This window comes from Oryzias latipes, chromosome 10 (genome assembly GCF_053564925.1).
Source record: "Oryzias latipes strain Hd-rR chromosome 10, Olatipes_Hd-rR_3.1".
NCBI lineage: Eukaryota > Metazoa > Chordata > Actinopteri > Beloniformes > Adrianichthyidae > Oryzias > Oryzias latipes.
In genome coordinates this window covers 29,560,128-29,579,265 of record NC_136246.1, presented here as the reverse complement: position 1 = coordinate 29,579,265, position 19,138 = coordinate 29,560,128, and the positions used below count along the sequence as shown (strand labels likewise).

The window sequence follows — 19,138 nt, the reverse complement described above, 5'->3', positions numbered from 1 at the left end:
TGGGTATCAACACCTAAGACCTGCCAGTCATTGGATACCCCACCGGCATAAGAAGATGGCCAACAAAGGAGATGGGGGCCGCTGACACCAAGACAAGGAAGATCCTTGCGATGCATGGAGCATTTCACTCCTATTCCAGCACCCAGAGACCACCGAGAGAACCAGGGAGATTGAAATGTCAGAGCTACTCCCCAGGATGAATCAACACAGATCCAGGATTACATCAGGCCCAAGTGATAATGTGCTGAGTTTATTCCTCAAGCAGCAGAAGAGAAGGAAAAGCAGGAACTATCGTGGAAGCATTTCAGACATTTCAGCGTTTCCATCCTACTATTGGCTGGACAAAGGTGGAATGATGGAGGGCAAAGAGGCACCACACAGGACAGTGGCACTAATCATGGTTGCACAGGAACAGTATAAAAAAACAAACAAGGATCAGGATCTACCACACCAGGCAGGACTCGATGGTATATCTGGCTAGCAGGCAGGACCCACTGAACATGGAACGGCATGATCAATTTGCTGACAAACTGTTCGGTAAGTGGGAAAAAACAAGATTTCTTAAGATGGGAATGGACATTGGACAAGAGGGAGAAAAGGCCAAAATGATAGCGCTGATTCCAAGTGATGGCAATGTGAGTAGATTGAAGAAAGATGTGGAAGATGATGGCAACAGGGGTCTCTGTGGTGATTGGTACACTCTGGGCTAGGACCCCCAAACTGGAGGAATTACAGAAGACCTGAATTTCAATATAATCAAACCACTCACAGACCAAAGGAAAAAGGCACCGTTTTACTATAAGTATAAGGACATAAGGAGGCCTACATGACTGGCTTATGTTTTTGAAAAAGCATGGCTTTATCCTTGTAATATTGGAACTTATTTCTCACAATTTTACGACTTTATTTTCGTGCATTTATTTATTTTTTACAGTGGCCCTAATACTCCATCGTAGAATGGTGATTAAACTAAAAAAAAATGCATTTAACATTAAGTTTCTAAATTGCAGAAATGCTCACTGGTCTTTACAGTCATACATGTTTCACATCAACTGAGCTGACAAGCAGCAGGTCACTCGGTCAGACTAAGCATCCCATCATGCATCTGTTCCCCCCTTTGGGGGCCAATGACTCATCTGATGACGCATGCAGAAGTGAGCCAGAACATGAATCACTGTGGATTTCCTTGAGTGGTGGAGGACATCGTCACAACCCCAGGTTATGCAATACAAGACTACTGATCCCAAACAGAGTCATTCCAGCACCTCGGCAAATAATGTTTCACATGACGCGCCAGAAAAAGTGAAATTTAAAACTTATAATGAAAAAAATCTGTGTGATTTGTTTTCACGTAATGTAACTGGAACTGAAGAGTATTTTATTTTGATTACTGCGTCAAATGTCATGACAGACTTTTACGTAAAACATGTTAAAGTTTACTGATCGTATTAAAAATCACCCACTTCATTTTTCCCTTAAACTTTGAAATCGAGAAATACTGCTAATTTAAAAAAAGGCGGGAATATTTAGTCATGTCACGATGAGTTTAACGTACAGGTCTAGTCATTAAAATATCCTCTAATTTTCAGCTTTTCAGAAAATTTGTTTCAGGGGAGCTGAGCAAAACCTTTTATTTTTAAAATCTCGTCTGTCCAAAAAGCACTTTTGAAGTTAATATTTAAATCAAATCACTTTTAGTTATGTGGTGATTTAACATGACCGCAGTCAGGCAGGACATTTAAACTCAGTTAACAGTTACAAAATAAAATAGTAACATTTAAAATAGGTGACCCACAAACAAACAAATAAACCCACAGTTAAAAGTTTAAATATTAATCTAGAGATTGATAACTAAGATACCCTTATTAACCCTTTAACACCTAAGACGTTTCTGATGACACCTGAATAAAAAAAACTCTATTTGGTCTATTGTAAGTCTTCCACCATTTATGCGATCAGATGAAATCAGATGATTCTGATGCAGAGAAAAGCGGCCTTTCAATTCTGCTATGCACAGAGATTCAAAATATAACTGAAGGTAGTTTTTCCTGTCAGCACAAGGTTGCTTTTCTCCACTTCAGAATACGCTACAATTACGAAAATTGCGTAAACGGTTTAAGATCGTAAGATTCGTCTTAAGATCGTAAGATTGCAGGTTCGATTCCCGCCTTGCACACCCATGTGTTAAAGTGTCCTTGGGCAAGACACTGAACCCCACCTTGCCTTTGGTGGTAGGTTGGTGCCAGTGTTCGGCAGCGGAGCCGCCACCAGTGTGTGAATGTGTGTGTTACTGGGTGAATGGGTCTGTGACTGTAAAGGGTTTTGGGCCTTGTAGGTAGAAAAGCGCTCTATAAGTATACGCCATTTAGCATTTAAGATGGCAAAGGGTAAAGAAACCCCTGTTCAAGAGGTAAAAATTACAGTGGAATATAGAAAAATGGGAAAAAAACCACAGAAGAAGCCAAACTTTGTTTAGAAAGATTTTAAAAACAATCGACGTCCATCAAAAGAAGAAAGAATAAGAAGTTTGTGAGAGGAGGAGAATGGCTGCTTCAAGCAGTTGATGAAAACACAGGCGTCAGCTGAGATTTGACTGTTTGCTTAAAGGGTGACAAGAATACGCCGTCTGTCACTGAAAAGCTGTAAAAAATAAACGTTTTACAGCTCAAAACGGAATTTGGTCTGAAGGATATTGGAACTTTTAATTCTATTTCAGAGTAAAATTTCTCTTTTTTGATTTTTTTTTTAAGCTATGTGCAGTTTTTTTTCAGTTGACTTTCAAGACACTTAAATATGCTAAAGAAGTCCAAATTGCCCATTGGGTTCCACCATAACTCATAATTTGTCTGTAAAGGGGCCATTGCTGAGCTCAGGAGCTGCACAGGACGGCAGGGTGTGAGGTACAATAAACTAATAAATGGAGAAAACGGTTTTATGGACATCCAGATCAAAGAAAACAAGCTACTTCAGACGTGTTTAAGCACCACAGAAAAGCCAAATGAAGGCTTCACCTGAGCTTTGTATGAATGATGTATGAGAATTAACAGTTTTTTTTCACTGATTAAATGTAGCTTATTGATGTTAAGAGAACTCACATGAGGTTGGTGGTAATTTTTTCATTCCAGAAACTCATAGTTACGCCTTGTTGGACAGAACAACCCAAACTGAAGACTTCCCTCCATTTGTTTTTTGTGCATTTTTGCGAACAAACAAGCTGATATTTATATTTTTCATCAGAAAAAACAATTTTTTTTTCTATTATTTCTTAAAGTTTTCTAGTCATGAAGGACTTTGTACAAATCTGAGTTGCAAAACATTATTTTTAACCACAAAAGCGATCATTTCCTGCATCAAAATCCTCAGACGCTGTGAGAAGCCGAGCAGAGTCGAGGTCTACGCCTGTGATAAACACTTTTCCTTGAGCTGTAAAAAGACAAGCATGTTATTTTGACAGCTGACATATCTGTAGCATCACAGACACACAGAAAAATGTGTTTTTGGCTCCGATTCACCCCATGTCACAATTCTGAACTCTTTCTACTTGACACAGCTGAAAACCACAGACCCAATTCAATAGAGCACCAATATTATTGACAAAGGCCTTTCATGCGCTCACGGTATACTATCTGTCACACAGCCTGTTGACTGCAGTATTGATCTGCCACAAAGAGAGAGGTGAATGGCAAAGGGCGGAGAAGAATGAAAGGAGAAGATTCTGACATAGGTAGGAGACGGTTTTTCTTTTTTTTTTACGGCTGCAAGTCCTCCTGACAGAAAACTGAAAAGTGATCGTGTCAACATTCTTCTGCGGGAGCAACAAAGCAGATAGGAGGGACAAAGAAGATGGAGAGTGTGGAAAAAATGTGCAGCTTGATGGGGTTTTGATGACATGCAGATTCGAGGAAAAAAAAAAGAAAAAGGATGGATGAGGGGAGAGCGTGGAAAAGATTTGGGCATGAAGTCATTAAAGAAGGTTGTGTAATCATTGACCGGAGCCAACGGATCTTTTTCTTTTCCCTTCATTGCAATCCTTCTTATTCTTGGTTTCATTGCACGATCAGATTGACTGTAGAGAGACCCAAGTCTTTGAGAGCAAACAGAAAACAGCTGATAATCACTGCAATTACTCTGTGTGTGTGTGTGTGCGTGTGCACGTGAATGAGTGTAAAGGCAACATACCCGCAAGATCTCTTCCACACAGCTGGATTCGTTTGGAAGGCTGACCTGGAGAAACAATGGAGAAAGACAGAGATTGAGCGTGTCATTCCACACTCACACAAACGCACACAAAAAGTGATATTTCAACATCAAAAGCAACACACAGTCGACACGTCTTCAACCTCAATGTAATCCGCCACTGACTGGAGCAGATCGAGCTGAGTTTTTAGTCAAAGGGTTTCTGCTTTCTCGGCTCAGCACTTGAGTTGGTTTGTCTGGCAGACTTTCACTGCAGCCAGCTGAAACTCAGACAGGAATGTGTAAAACCAGAATCTTTGGGAATCAAGCTGAGCGGTTCTAACTCTAAAGGAGGCGATACGTTTAGATCCGAACCATAATTTCAAAATCCATCCATGTTCAGAACCCCTGTTGGGGTCATGGGGTTCCCTGAGTCAGCCCAGCTACTGTTGGGCAAAGGCAGAGTACATCCTGGACAGGTCACCAGTGTGTTACCACACAATCACACTCACATGTACACTTGGGGGCAGGGGATGCACCGCGCCAACGGTCCCGCCTACAACTACGAGGTGAATTTCTTGTTAATGCAAAGTCCACACAGAGAGATCCCGGGAAGGATTCAAACCAGGGACTTCTCGCTGTCTGTCAGTCCAGAGCGCTAACCACTACGCCACCGTGCAGCCTAGACCATCTTAATATGCAAAGGGAATTCTTATGATTTTAGGTCATCCATATCACCTTGGGCATATCGATCTCATCTGAATCTGGAAGCTGAACAGGACTGGTGCTTGTTGGTTCTTGGATGGGAAACGTTTGGAACAACTAGGAGCTGGAATTTCCTACAGCCACAAGGTGTGCACTACAATGACCCCAAAAAGAGTATTTGAAAGTAAAAACAAACAAAAATTCATGTGTTTGTAGTCTTACTGTAAAGCTGCAAAATAATAATAATACATTTATATGGTGCCTTTCTGGGCACCCAAGGCCATGATTTAGATGATTTAGAATAATACAATTATTAAAAGACAAAAAATGTAGATTTTGAGATTTTCAAAGAACTCGGGGAGTGAGTCCATGTTCGGTAGATCAGAGGGAAGGGAGCTGAACACTCTGCCCCCCATGGAGATGAGACAAGCGGTGGGTCCAACCAGTTGGAGGGAGGAGGACGACCTGACATAGCGGGTGGGAGTGGCAACGTGGATGAGGGTGGGGGTTATGGATGTCAGTATGAGGATTTTGTAGGTGATCCGATGAGGCTCGGTGGAGCTGCTGCATGATGGATGTGATGTTAAGAGTGGAGGGGGTTTGTGTGAAGATCTGGGCTTCAGAGTTTTGGAGCAGTTGAAGTTTGTGAATTTTTTTAGGGAAGTCCAGATAAAAAAGGATTGGCAGTTGTCCAGACGGGAAGTGATGAGACTGCGAATGCTGTCACCTGTCAAGTTCACTGCCTTGTGAACCCAGTGACCCACGAGCAGAACATCGGAAGGTTTCTTATATTAACTTCATATTTGTGCCTTTTGTCTACCCAACAACTAAAATGTTCCTGGTTGAAAGGCGTGAGGCGGCATAATGTCAGCACTCGGTCTGCACTTGTTGCAAACATTTTCCAACCAGCTCTCATAAAACTTTGTTCTCTCTCCTTTGATTCTGAGACTTTTTCGACGGATCTGAATCCATGTGGTATTAATGTCGCAGCAAAATGATTAAAAAAAAAAAAAAAAAAAAAAAAACCTCCCTCGTCTTCTCCTCTTGATGTGCCGTCAACGTCCAAAGCTGGATCTGAAGTCAACATCTGCTTAGCATTCCCTTAGCTGGACAAACCAAAAGCAACACATCTGAATCTGGTGCCATTTATCACCATCAGGATTCTGCAGAACTTGTTGGAAAAAGTGAAAGAAAATTGTAAAATTCTTGCATGTTTTCGCTGCACTGCAGTGCAAAAAAACAAGTTTCCAGTGTTGTCTGTTGAACACAAACCCAATTCCCGCTGAGCTTTTACAGGAAGTCTGAACTGGAATCTTGCAGGGCTTAATGTCAATCAGCTGCTCAGATGGTTCTTGTTTTGCAAAAGGTTTCTGAAACTTAAATGACATCATAAAATCCCAAAGTTGTGCTTTTATTCCAGCCCCAGGGGTAAGCAACCAGCCAAGCCGTTCAGACGTGGCCGCAGCGTTTACAAACCCAACAGCCCGCATTTCAAACTGTCCAACTGCTACTGTAAGGCGGTAAATTTGAGCGAAGGCCCCTTTTTATCATGACTGGTAAACTGTTTCACAGGGGGGATATTTGAGGGTTTAAAAATGACTGCGGGTTTGGCTTCTGCCACACAAAACGCAGATTGCTGGGCTCGGACACATCCAAAACTCTCGTGATCGACCCGTTCAACGCGTGCCATGCTGCTGATCTGTGTAAAAACACGGGAGTGCGGAGAGCAGAGCAGCAGCTTGTGGTGCTGCCTGAAGCAAGGATGCAGCAGGTGCATCAGATGTGGCTACACTAACTTAGATTTGAGACTGAAAATAACCGTTCCTGTCAGAGAAGGAAGGGATGACAGCTTTCCCAGCTGGAGTTTACCAAGTTCAGCCAGAGTTCAAGTAGTTTTATTCCAAACATATTGTTGTTTTTTTATGACCCGGTTTGATAAAACTCAAAAGGACAGAAGAAGGTATCGCCTTCTTGCGTCTGACACATGACAGCGCTGTAATCTTTCCTGCAAACCATTACCATGAACACAAACAGTGAAAAGTTTGGTAACTTTGGGGATGAAGATGTCGTCATGCTTGCAGGTTTAGTGTCTCAGTCAATGTTCCGTAGATGATCTGGACACCGGCCATGTTTTTCCTGCATCAACATGCTGACTGGACGGTGAGCCAACAGTAAAAATCTGTTTTTCCCCATGACGCCGCTGAAGAAACAGCAGAAACACAGAACAAATGCAGCAACAGCTGTGTGTCAGGAACTCGGGCCGCGTGCATGACCGGGAAAATGTGGGAACTGGAAGTAATCAGGTAATTAATGAGATGCTGCAATAATCACATCAGAGTTTACATGGACTGTAAAAATCAAAAATCCCTGCTTTACATGTTTCAATCTGTGATAATTAAATTAAGTTTGTGTGCAAGACACTTTAAGACTCACTCTAAGGTGATTTTTTTGTGTTTTTAACATGTTATTTTAGCATTTTTCTTATGATGGAGGACAATTATTTAAAGAAATTAAATAAAAAATGCGTTTCTGAGTATTTCTTAATTCAAATTGTTGTCAATCAGAAATAGACAATAAAAGCTGTAGTTGTTACGTACAAATTACAATTGGCGGGCCGCAAGTTTCCCGCTCTGCTCCATTCTGATGCAGACAAGTAGATTCAAGTACGTCTTCGTTTTCCTCGTCTGAGCTGGAATCTGGCCTCAAAGCTGTACAGATGAAAAGCTCCAGCATTTTTGCTGAACTACTAATGTTAGGTTGGAGTTGTGAGAAGCTGTAAGCTAGAGGGAGAAAGTGTACACAAAGGGATGATGGGAAAAAAATAAGGCTCTCTCCGTGCCAACAGTCCCGCCCACAACTCAGAGGCAAATTTGTAATAAAGTCATGCAGAAGCTATGTCCTAGAGAACGACAAGTTTCTGATTTTGGGACACAAAACCCAGAGTTATTGTGATTAAAAGACCTCCTGGAATGCTCACCTTAGACTTTAACGCTAACACTGCAGATGTCACCGGAGACAAAACACACACGATCTTTGACCTGGCATAACTCTTCAACCGTTTACACCAGAGTGGCCCAATCCTAGTCCTCGAGATCTACTACTCTACCTCTTTCCAGCTTTCCCTGAGAAACTGGATCAGGTGTGTTCAGTCGATCAGAATGAGGGGACACCTGAGTAAAGTAATCAGCAGCAAACAGTACAGAGGGAACTGGAAAACAGGCAGGGTTGTGGATTTTACGGGTTTGGATTTGGCAGCACGCGATTAAATGAATTAGCTGATTCTGAGATGGAAAAACTAGCTTTTTATATCGGCTTTGGACTGATATTCAACACATTATTAACGCAAAGTGTTCCATATCAGCACGTATATTTAATCCTTTTAATTTCACTGGAATTACGTTAATTGTGGAAATAGTGGAAGCTGAAGCTCTGATGTCAAAAGGTGTAAAAGCCTGACTTTTGCAGCATCTGAGGCCACATCTTAAAATGCCTCGGTAAACGAAAATGTTGTGGAAAACAAAACGTGCAAAATCAAAGCAAACAAAGGTTTTAATGAAAACAAATTTGCAGTAAAAGATGCACCCTTGAAAAAAAAAAAAAACTGCACAAAGGACTGCAAGGTTTTTCAGGTGATTTGATTGCAGAAACATCACAAATTAGACAATAGGAAATGATTCACCAGATGTTTTTTATGTAATAGAAATATTAGCGAATAGGCCAAATTGAAAAAGCTAAATAGCTAAATCTGGTAAATAAATGAAACTGCAAGATTTGCATTAGGGAGCAGCTTTTAGTGAAAACACAATAGTAAAAACTTTAACATTGGTTTTTACTGTCACAAATGTTCAGAAAAACATTTCTCTTTGCGTTTACCGTTGTGTTTTTAGAAAAAACAGCTTGAACTCATGTGGCCTGTTGACGCACCACAGATGAAAATATCAGATCTATTTGTCCTTGAGTTGTGGATAAAAATGGTCAAATGTTTAGTGTTTCTCTTTATATGAGAATTTACCGGCATCTGCTCATTTTTAGGAACAATTCCAAACAAGAATTTCCAGAATAATTATGCATACCTCTAATTTATGAATAAATGACCCTCCCCTGCGTGCAGAATCTTTGATTTTAAAGCCCGGCCAGCGTCTATTTTTTTTTTTTTTTTTCTATGTCTATCACCTTTCTAGGCGCAGCACTCAGGTTGTTAATTGCTGCTGCAACATGCTGCACTCCCAGGTTATTTATTGTATGTGAAATGCCTAACGAAACCTTTTTCCGATGCTCCACTTCTATGAGCAGCGCCTCAGGGTCATTTCAGAAAGCTTTGAAAACTGGACTGAACCAGCAGAAAATGCAGAGATTCTTTCTGCCGCGGCTCTGAAATTGATGTGTGAATCAACACAGAAACCCTTGTGTTATATGGCTTACCAAAAGAAAAAGATAACATGGATCCTGCTAAATGTTCCTGAGTAATCAGCTAAGTAAAACAATAGCGCAGGTTAGCAAAAATGATCATTAGCTGCAGATTTCAATGCATGTTGCAGCAGAATAATTGAAAAAAACGTGTCTGCTTCCTGTATCTAACACAACCTTTACAACTTCACAAAGCTTAAAATCACTTTAAAATAATTATTACTTCATTTTAAAGTGAAGAAGATGAGTTTTATTCTCTGTGAAGGACTTGAGGTTTGCATCTTCTGTGAGGGAGACACAAGACATCTGCTAGTGAACATTCGCAGTGACACAGACACAGAGAAAGTAGTGGAGCTTCACGCAGTTTGACAAAGTGTCAAAAGATTGAATCACACATCAACCGTGTCATCCGAGGAAAGGAAGTGAAGTCAAGGTTTGCAGGGCTGCCGCCTGCGTGTGTCTGCCTGTTCTGACAAACATCCCTGATGTTCTGACTCTGAAAGGTCCGTTATCGAAGCCAGACTATAAATGTAAAAAAACAAATTTTAATGGATTTAAACTTTATAATTTATTTTTCTTTAAAGTGGTAGATTGTTCAGGTTAAATGTTTTTAAGCAGCATAAACTGAAACCACTTTGCATTCTGTCCCAAAAATGACTGCAGTCACCCAAAGATTTAAAGAAAAGAAAAGAAGAAAGTTTGACCTAAAAAATCAGGCGTTTCACATTTTGCAGACTCCAAAGGGACTTGAGGAAAGTTGGGTTAAATGTCTTGCTCAAAAGCACACAGAGATATATAACTACAGAGTGAGGTGTAGCTTCTATTGCTAACATGTTGTCAATCTCCACCGACAACTTTTAGAAGCTTCGTCGTAACCTCTTTGTTGCTAATTTGTCGTAAACAGTGGGATTTAACCATCAATGTCTTTGCACCCATCAGCAGATAGGGGGCAGTGCAAATTTAGAGGTGGAACCTTTTTTTTAATTGTCGATGACATTTTTCTGAATTGGATATAACTGTGTACAAATGAAAGAGACATCAGTATTTAGAAACGGCATCGCAGAACAATGAGCGTATAACCTGCATCCTACAGGAAGTTACCTTTTTTCCTCTGGGATGGCAGTGCTTTAGGATGTGGGAGGGGTCGACTGAAGCACCCAATACTTGTTAAGTAGAGTTTGAAAAAAAATGCTCCACATCATAAGGTAATGATAAAAATAAGATGAGTCACTTTATAAGAGATATGTCAACACATTCTGACAGATGGGGACAAGGTGGTTAGGGTTAAAAAAATTGTCAAAAGTGGGAAAATAGTAAAATGGTTTTGTTTCGGAAGTTAAATTTATGTTTTTAAGTCTATTTATAGCCCCGTGACCCCGAAAGGGATAAAACGGTTAAGAAAATGAATGAATGAAATGAAATGAAAGTCTATTTAGTATTCTGTAATACAGGGTTGCCCACACAGGTGTTCAGCATACAAACTACTTTTGAAACAACTAGCTTCAAAAGATCTACACAGACACATTTGCATATGTATACAGATTTTGTAAGACATGATTTTATTGTATATCCAGTAAAATCATAGTTTTAAATGTCCATGCGTATTTTCTTAAATACACAGACATATTCTGAAAAGCAGATTTTAAAGTGGATCAGACAATCATTCAGAGTTAAACTGATGCATTTAGATGAATTTGTAAGATCACAACATGATAAAAAATTCCTCCGTCATTTTCCCTTCAGCAGCTTGTTGAATTGGACCCGCGTGTTCTTAGTCGTCATGTCAACTGCAGTGCACGGTGTGCCGACAACATAAACGGTCTGTCCAAGGTTTTTTTTTTTTTTTGAGTGACTGACCTCGGCCCAGTTAAGAGAAAATAAGGCACATTAGCAGTTACATCCACGATTAGGAGTCTGACACTGAACGCTCACATCTTTCTGAAGTTTCAGAGGAAGAAAAACACTTGCTGAAGAGTGTGGCACTTCTGTTTAGTCGAACATGCATGTGCAGGGATTTGTGTATCCAAGGATATTTGATTGGTGGTTCTGCATGCGAATCGAGTGATGTAGAGGGGGGTCTAAGGGCAGGGATGCCAGTTTAGCTTAGTCTGTTTGTTAGTTCAATTTTGTATTTTCCTATTGAATTCTATGTGTTCATGATCCTTTTGAGTTTATGTTTCACTTTTTCAATTACCGATACGAAGCCCATCGAGACGACTGTTGTTGGGAATTTGGGCTATACAAATAAAATTGAATTGAATTGAATTGAATGGTTGATGGCAAGGATGATGATTGGCTGGCGGCAACTTATTTATTCTTTCAAACACGTATTTTTATTTTTTAAAGCCTGTGATATACCGAAACATCCTTCAACCTGCTGATGTACTGGGCACTCATGCTCTAAAACAATAGCTATGATATTACAATAATGCGATATATAATAGCATAAGGATTCCAGGGGTGGTTTATTGGGAAAGTGTTAATAGCAGAACAATATAATAAAGCAGCTGGAACTCAATAAATGCTCTATAACTCTGGTAATAAATGATTTACAGCAACAGAGGCTTTCATCACTACGAGTTATTAGATACTTTAAGATTGTTTTGTGTAAATTAGTCTCCCAACAAATGTTAAAGTTGACATTAGAGGCTGCAAGAAGTCAAACAAAACCATTTCAAACTAAATCAAATCAATGTGGAAAACATCACTCCTCTAGTGGTAAATGAGTCACTGAACACAAAAAAATCCTTCCATTTTGGTTGAAATGACTGTTTCTGAGTTATTTCTGCCTTCATTCTACATCTGAATGTCCCTGTCAGTTCCTGTTATTCTGCACAAAAAGCATACCTATTGTATTATCCTAAACATACAAGTTCATTATTCAAAGGACGTCTGTAATGCGCTCAGAAAATGAAGACTGGCTTTAATGATCCTAATGGACAGGTGAGTCACACGTGTGTCTGTTTCCCAGTGATTCTCCTGTGTTATCATGGTTCATTTGAAAAGCTGAAGGATGCAGAGAGCATAAAAGAGAATTGAAGGGTGAGAGGGACACAGGAGAACTCTGCAGGGAAGAAAAGAGGAGCAAATTCAGAGAGAAAATAGATACCAAAGGAAAAATGAGCGAGGGAGAGATTCAGGGGGAAAATCTGGCAGAGGCAATTACTGAGGCAGAAATCCTTTTCTCTGTGAAAAAAGCTGCTCAGACAGATAGGCATCCACGCACACAAAACCCCACAAACACAGCGCCGCGGTCACCACAAAGGCACATCTGCACCGCCACTTCAGCATCGATTAGTCAGATTTCTTTCTTTTTTTTCATTGGGACTGAAAATGTTAGCAAATGGCAAAAAAATGCAAAAATCACAGAACATCAGGTGATGTTTTCAATTTGTTTTTATCGTCCAGATGGTTGGAGCTTTACAACCATCCAAGAAGTCATTGCTGGAGACTGTCTGCTTAAAGAGAAGGCATTTTTCAAAAAAAGTACTTGGCAAAAACATGGAATTATCCATCTGTCTGTTACAGGCTGGCCTTAGACCAACAATCTTTGTAGAACCAAAACATCTATCCTGCTATACTTTTTGTATTTTGATTGTTCTCAGGGACCAACAACTTCTGTGCCGCCCTTTTTAAATGCAGCCACGGAAAACCAGTGCAGGGAAGGAAACAAAGTGGAACTAAATGACCTGATTTAACCATAAAAGCAGGTCATCAAAACTATATTTGGTTAAAAGAAATTCAAATAAAACATACAAGATTTTGATTGACTGTCCACTTCAGCCATCAGTGAGGTTATTGTGAAGAATAATCCACATATGGAACAGATAATGGAGCTGCTGCTGCCTTTTTTGGTCTTTTTTTTTTTAAATCAAAGGGCTTGAAAAATCCAAAAGGACAAATCAAGTGATGGAAAATGTTAGTCATGACTCAGCACTGCTCAGTGATGCTACTCACATTTTTATGGTTGATGACCACATTAAAATTCCAAGAATTACTTTTTATTTCTTGCTACAATTGATCCCATGAACAATGACAAACACTGAAATTCAGCCGACATCTGATGACTAAATATTTTCATCGTGGCAAATATACCAAGTCTGGGATGTCAGAGCTGTTGGTTTTCACTGAGATTGTTTGTCGTCTTGCTTTAAGATTACGATTTTAAATATTTAGAGGGTAAATTAGGATGACATCCTGCCATAAGTTTTGTGAATTTACCTCTTAATTAAATTTCAATAATAAACTTTTAATTTATTGAAAATGGTTTATTTCAAACAAGTGAAACAAAAATAAAACTAAAGAAGACGAACAACAGAGAAGTGTTTGGGGTGTCGTATCCCTCTGAGCCCTTAAAATTCATAGACAACCATCATAATCAGCTCTTCTATTCATATATCTTTATTTTACTTTGATTTATTTAATATGTCTTTTAAGTTTGATGTTTAATGCCCTTCCTGACACCACCCTCTGATTTATACCGGGCTTGGGACAGGCACAAGAAAGACAATAGTTTATTTATTTATTTATTTTGCTTTTAATGCCTATCTATAAGTTCATTTGTCTGTCTGTCCATCTTTACATTTTTATATATGTACTTTTTTTTTCTTTGTTAATCGTGGATTTTTTGCGGACTATCGCATTTGTGGAAGCAGTCGTGGCATTTAGGGCCCCCCTTGCTCATACTTACAAGGCTTTGGGCACTTCCAGTTTTAATAATTTCTTATTAAAAAAAAACTGTGGAAAGCTGTGTGCTAAAATCACACCATCATTATCATCATAAAGCTTTTTAATTTTTCTAATTCTAAATGCAAAAATACGACGGAGTATTAGGGCCACCAAAAAAAAAAAAATTAGAGCCACCAAAAAAAAAAAAAAGTAAAATTACGAGATTTTATCTCGTAAATTTAGGAGATAAAAACTCGTAAATTTAGGAGAAAAAAAGTCGTAATTTTAGGAGATTACAGTGGAAGTGAGCATGCAGAGCAGCAGGTGAACGCCGTGCAGCAGCAGAGCAGACCGACTAAACTTTGTTGAACAGGTGAGCTGAATGTTTATTGATAACGTTCCAAATGTCTGGAAGGTCATTTGTTTGATTTACGATTCATTAAAGTTGTATTTATTGATGGTTGGTTTGCAGGATCTCTGCAGCCCGATGAAGCCGTCGTCGGTGTCCCTGCAGCAGTTCGCTTGAATCCTTTCTTCCTCCACCAAAGACAAGACTCTACGTCTGAGTGACGCTTCCGTCACACAAAAGGAGGAGCACTTTTTTGGCATTTTCAACGTTCCAAAGCTAATATAAAACACTATTTTCATTCCTCTTTATTGTTTTATGCTGAAACGGGACATTTCATCTGCAGGAGGGGGCGTTTGTAAGACTGTTTACTTCCGCATTGGTGTTGGGATGACAGGTTCATGACGTAATGAGACAAATGAACTTCAGGATATGTGAATGAAAAGGAGAATAAAGGCTGCAGCGATTGTCTACACCCAAACGTGTCTCTGAGCTCCTTATTTTACATATTAAACTCCGCTTTACTGACACTGAACCCCGGAAAGACTGCTACACGGAAAATAATCTGATTTTGAGTCACCAAAAGGTTCAGAATCTCTTTGTTTTAAACCTATAATAATCCGGAAATGAAGCTTCACAAAAGGCTCCACATACTTCATCTTCAAGCTAGGTTCCGATAAACGGACAACTTCAGTGTTTTTTCCTTAATCTACGACTTTTTTCTCGTAAATTTATGAGATTTTAAGTCGTAAATTTATGAGATAAAAAGTCGTAAATTTACGAGTTTTTATCTCCTAAATTTACGAGATAAAATCTCGTAATTTTACTTTTTTTTTTTTTTTTGGTGGCTCTAATTTTTTTTTTTGGTGGCCCTAATACTCCGTCGTACAAAAACAAGTACCAAAATAAAAATAAAGTATCTAAAAGGCTTTTATGTTCAACATGTTCTGAAAAAATAAATAAATCCAAACCTAAAGACCGGAGTTTAAACTGACAGATGTTTCCAATAAAATCTAAGTAATCGTTAGAAAATGTTTTTGTGTTTTTTTTATGAAAGTGTATCCGCAGATGGCTGAGCGTGGGGATAACTGACAGTATCTAATAGCAAAGGCTCGCCGTTTTTTCCTAAACATAACATCTGATTATGACCTGACACTCCACTCTGATTTGCAAATGGGTCCTCGCTTATTATATTAATTTGCCTCATCAGCGAGGGGCCCCCTTTTACACTCTACAAGCAGCCACCTCTAAAGTCATACAACAAACCCATAGGATGTCATTCCACTCCATTTTCCTTTCTTGTGTCTGTGCTGTTTGGAATCCACCAGGGGTGTTCTGTTTCTTTTGTGCTGAAATTAAATATCATTAGGAGGTAATTACAGTAATGCGTTTAAGATTAAAGAAGCACCCCCCCTCCCCCTCAATTTCTCTCTCTTTTGAATGTGTCTTTGAAAAGACAGATGGATGCAAGTGGGGCGACAAAGTATGAAATGCTGCAAACAACCCAGAACACACAGAGTCTATTCATGTTTAGAAAAACAGGGAGATAGTTTTGTTCTGCTCGGAAATGGGAAGGAACAAAGATGAAAGGGAATGAAAGCGGTGATGAGACAGAGAGGCAAACAAGTCAAAGAGAATTCAATCTAAAGGCTGATGAATGTCAATGTATCCTCTGAGAGCTTTTAACAGAGTCCTTGCTTTTTTTTCTTGTTTTACAACTATTTTCCCAGGATATTTTTACACCAAAAAAAGGGGAAACGTTTACTTAATTGTTTGCTGTGAGGCTACTGTTCACATATCCCAAAATGCCACAGCGTGGTGACCTAAATGCAAGTTTTTCAGCAAATTATGCAGGTGGTGGCAGCATTTGTAATCATAAAGTGGAAGTCACAGGGCAATGGCCAGGGGGGGGGGGGGGGTTTAAAGTTGTGCAAAGTTCCAATTTTGAGGCGACTGGGTCAATGTTTCCCTCAAAGTGGACGTTGGTCAGTGGCCACCCGGGTACATTTGGAGGTGGAGCAGTGGAAGTCCAATGGCAGGAAGGCAGCAGTGCGATAATTGACTGATAGGAGTAAGGCTGCCACCCTGCCACCGTGCTGCCTTTCCACTGCCACCGTCTGATTGTTAGAAATCATATGGTAGGAGCGCGGGAACTCGACCAGGGCTGTTGACACGGCCCGGCCATGACTGGACGTCAAAATGGGGAGATGGCATTGATGCTCTTCATCCGATGAAGACTCCTGCTGTGGTTGGACTGCTTGGACGCTGGGGCTTTGCCCTTGCTGGGTTTCTTGGAAGGCATGTTATCTAAAAATGTGCAAATTGAGAAGATTATATTGTGTGCTCAAAATCTGAGTTGTGAAAGACCAGTGGTGCAGGATGGCCTGTTTTTTTTTTATACCCCCCAGGCTACTGGGGGGCTGTGGGTCGATGGTGCTTAATATGGACGGACTCTGTCCAGACACATTTACACAACGTCCAATCAGAGCTGCTGGCGATCTGGCGGTCACCGCCTTAGCTGTCACCCGATGTAATGACATCATCCCCGTCTGACTGACGGCCGCCGTCTAGATTCACGACCACCCAAACGATTTTCAGAAATATCGGGCGTGAAATCTTGAAGATTCTGTCGATGCCTCTCTACTGCGGGGTGGCAGTTATATTTTTGACTTTAGCATAAAATGCGCCGCGGAAGAGACAGGTCGCTCATGAAAAAACAAAGTCAAATGATGACTGTCAATCATCCGGTCAGCACAGCTGAACTTTTTGCGTCCGCGATTCCGACGCCCTTCCAGCAGTGTTTGAAAAATCTTCAATGAGTTTTTATTTTATTTTTTCTGGTGCCTTCTTGTTTATTCTGTTTCATCTGCTTCTTTTATCATCCATATGTAAGCTGTTTACAGAGCAGCAGTGACCGCCAACACTGGGATTACCAGCATGCGAGATAGATCACAAGTTTTGACCCTTAGAGGAAACTGCATGTGTGTATGCAACTGTTGTGTGTTGGGGATTCACTGCCATGTGTGCATGTTTATGCATGAGCCAGCAAACTTAAGATTCTTGAGTGCACAGAAGTGCATGAAAAAGTGATTTTTCAGGCCTATGTGGTGTTGTAACCGTAAATATTCATTTTCATTTGCTGGTAAAATTGTTTTTTTTTCTCTCCCTCCTGTTGCTGCTGTCACAGTTTTACTCCCATCACAACTTGATGCCTGTTCCTGCTAAGATGGAGTTCGTCTATTAGCTGTTTTTTAGCGATGCAGGAAACACAGACAGGAACATAAACAGACTGCTGGGAAAATGAGCAAAGAATTTTAGTCAAATTGTGATTTGAAGAGGCAGGAGGAGCACAACATTACAGACTTCTACTACATCCAATATTGAAACCAGCATGCTGGACTTGTTAGTTTTTTTTTGGGACCAATAATTGATGTAATTTTAAAAAGGTCCTCATTAGGATTTGGATGTTTTTTAGCTAAATGTTTTGTCATAAAGGTTAAGGCTGGGATGAGGGTTCAGCCAAGTCTGGGGCCATAGTTCTTGACGGGAGAACGGTTGTGTGTTCTCTCCGGTGGGTGAAGAGCTCCTGCCTCAGGTGGAGGAGTTTAGGGTATCTTGGAGATACCATTTTCTGGTCCGGATGCCTCCTGGACGCCTCCCTATAGGGGGTTGTTCCAGCCATGTCCTACTGGGTGAAGGCCCAAGGGAAGACACAGGGCACGCTGGAGAGACTACGTCTTTTGACTGGCCTGGGAACGCCTTACTTCTACCTAGAGCTGGAGAAAGTGGCCAGGAGAGGGAAGTCTGCTCATCTTTTTCTTAGGCCGCTGAGACCCGGTTGAATGGAAGAAATGGATGGATGGTTTTGTTAGGTTATACATTACAAAAAAAACCAAAAAAAACATGGCTTTAACATTTAAGTCCCGTTCTGATCTTCTTTTGGTCTATTTCAAAATAGTTCTGAGGGTTTTTTTTTAACATGAGATAATCTAAGCTTTAAGTCAAAATACATTAAAAAAAACCTGTGTCCTTTTTTGGGACATAGTTTCTGCAGAGTTCATTCGAAAGTTACCTCTGACTTGTGGGCAGGACTATGGGCACAGAGTAAGCCCGTCCCCTTCCCGTGATCCATCTGATTACATGCTCTTCTGCTAGCTTACAGCCCCTCACAATCCCAACCTAACATTAATGGTGCAACAAAAATGGCGAGCAATAGTGGAGCTATCCAGTGGCACAGTTTTGAGGCAGATACCAGATGCAATTTTAAGCTTAATGTTCTTGATAAATTTCCTTTTTTAGAAAAACGCTACAATAACGTGCTAAAAACGCCATTTACATCAAAGTGGGTCATTGTAGTGGGGAAATTGAGGATGAAGTTGCCTGATGATTTTCTTTGGATATTTTTCTGGAGTTTTTAGGGGGATTTTTTTTGGAGTCAGTGTTCATTCCAGCCAACACTGCCCCCCCAAGACCAGCTGTTGTAACTGCAAGCACTTTGATTCACTGTATGAAATAATCTGAGTCAAAAGGAGAAAACTTTTCCCGGACGAGAATGAAAAATATTTCATGAAGGGATCCTAATTTAGGCCCAACACTTAATGGAGTGGCAGTATTATGATATGGGGTTGCCAGTTGAATCCAATTCAGCACATAATGTACAGAGGAAATTATATTATCTGTGATCCTGATACAAACATGAATATTTTGAAAATATTTGTCTGCAACGGCACAAACAAGTTCCCACATGACTGATTGATCAGACTCACTGGAGGATATTATTCCCAGACTTAATTCAATCAACCTTGTTAGGAACGTCTGTGATCTGCTTCACAACAG

The 19,138-nt window shown here is 40.2% G+C and overlaps 1 protein-coding gene across 2 annotated transcripts in view; it reads right to left on the bottom strand.

The window, feature by feature from the left end:
- Nucleotides 1-19,138, bottom strand: part of aff2 (AF4/FMR2 family, member 2) — a 200,410-nt gene that overhangs the window by 81,933 nt on the left and 99,339 nt on the right. For both annotated transcript variants that reach the window (XM_020706761.3, XM_020706762.3), the window contains exon 5: nucleotides 4,180-4,224. In XM_020706761.3, coding sequence (XP_020562420.2) covers nucleotides 4,180-4,224 — 45 coding nt within the window. The remainder of the gene's footprint in view (nucleotides 1-4,179; nucleotides 4,225-19,138) is intronic.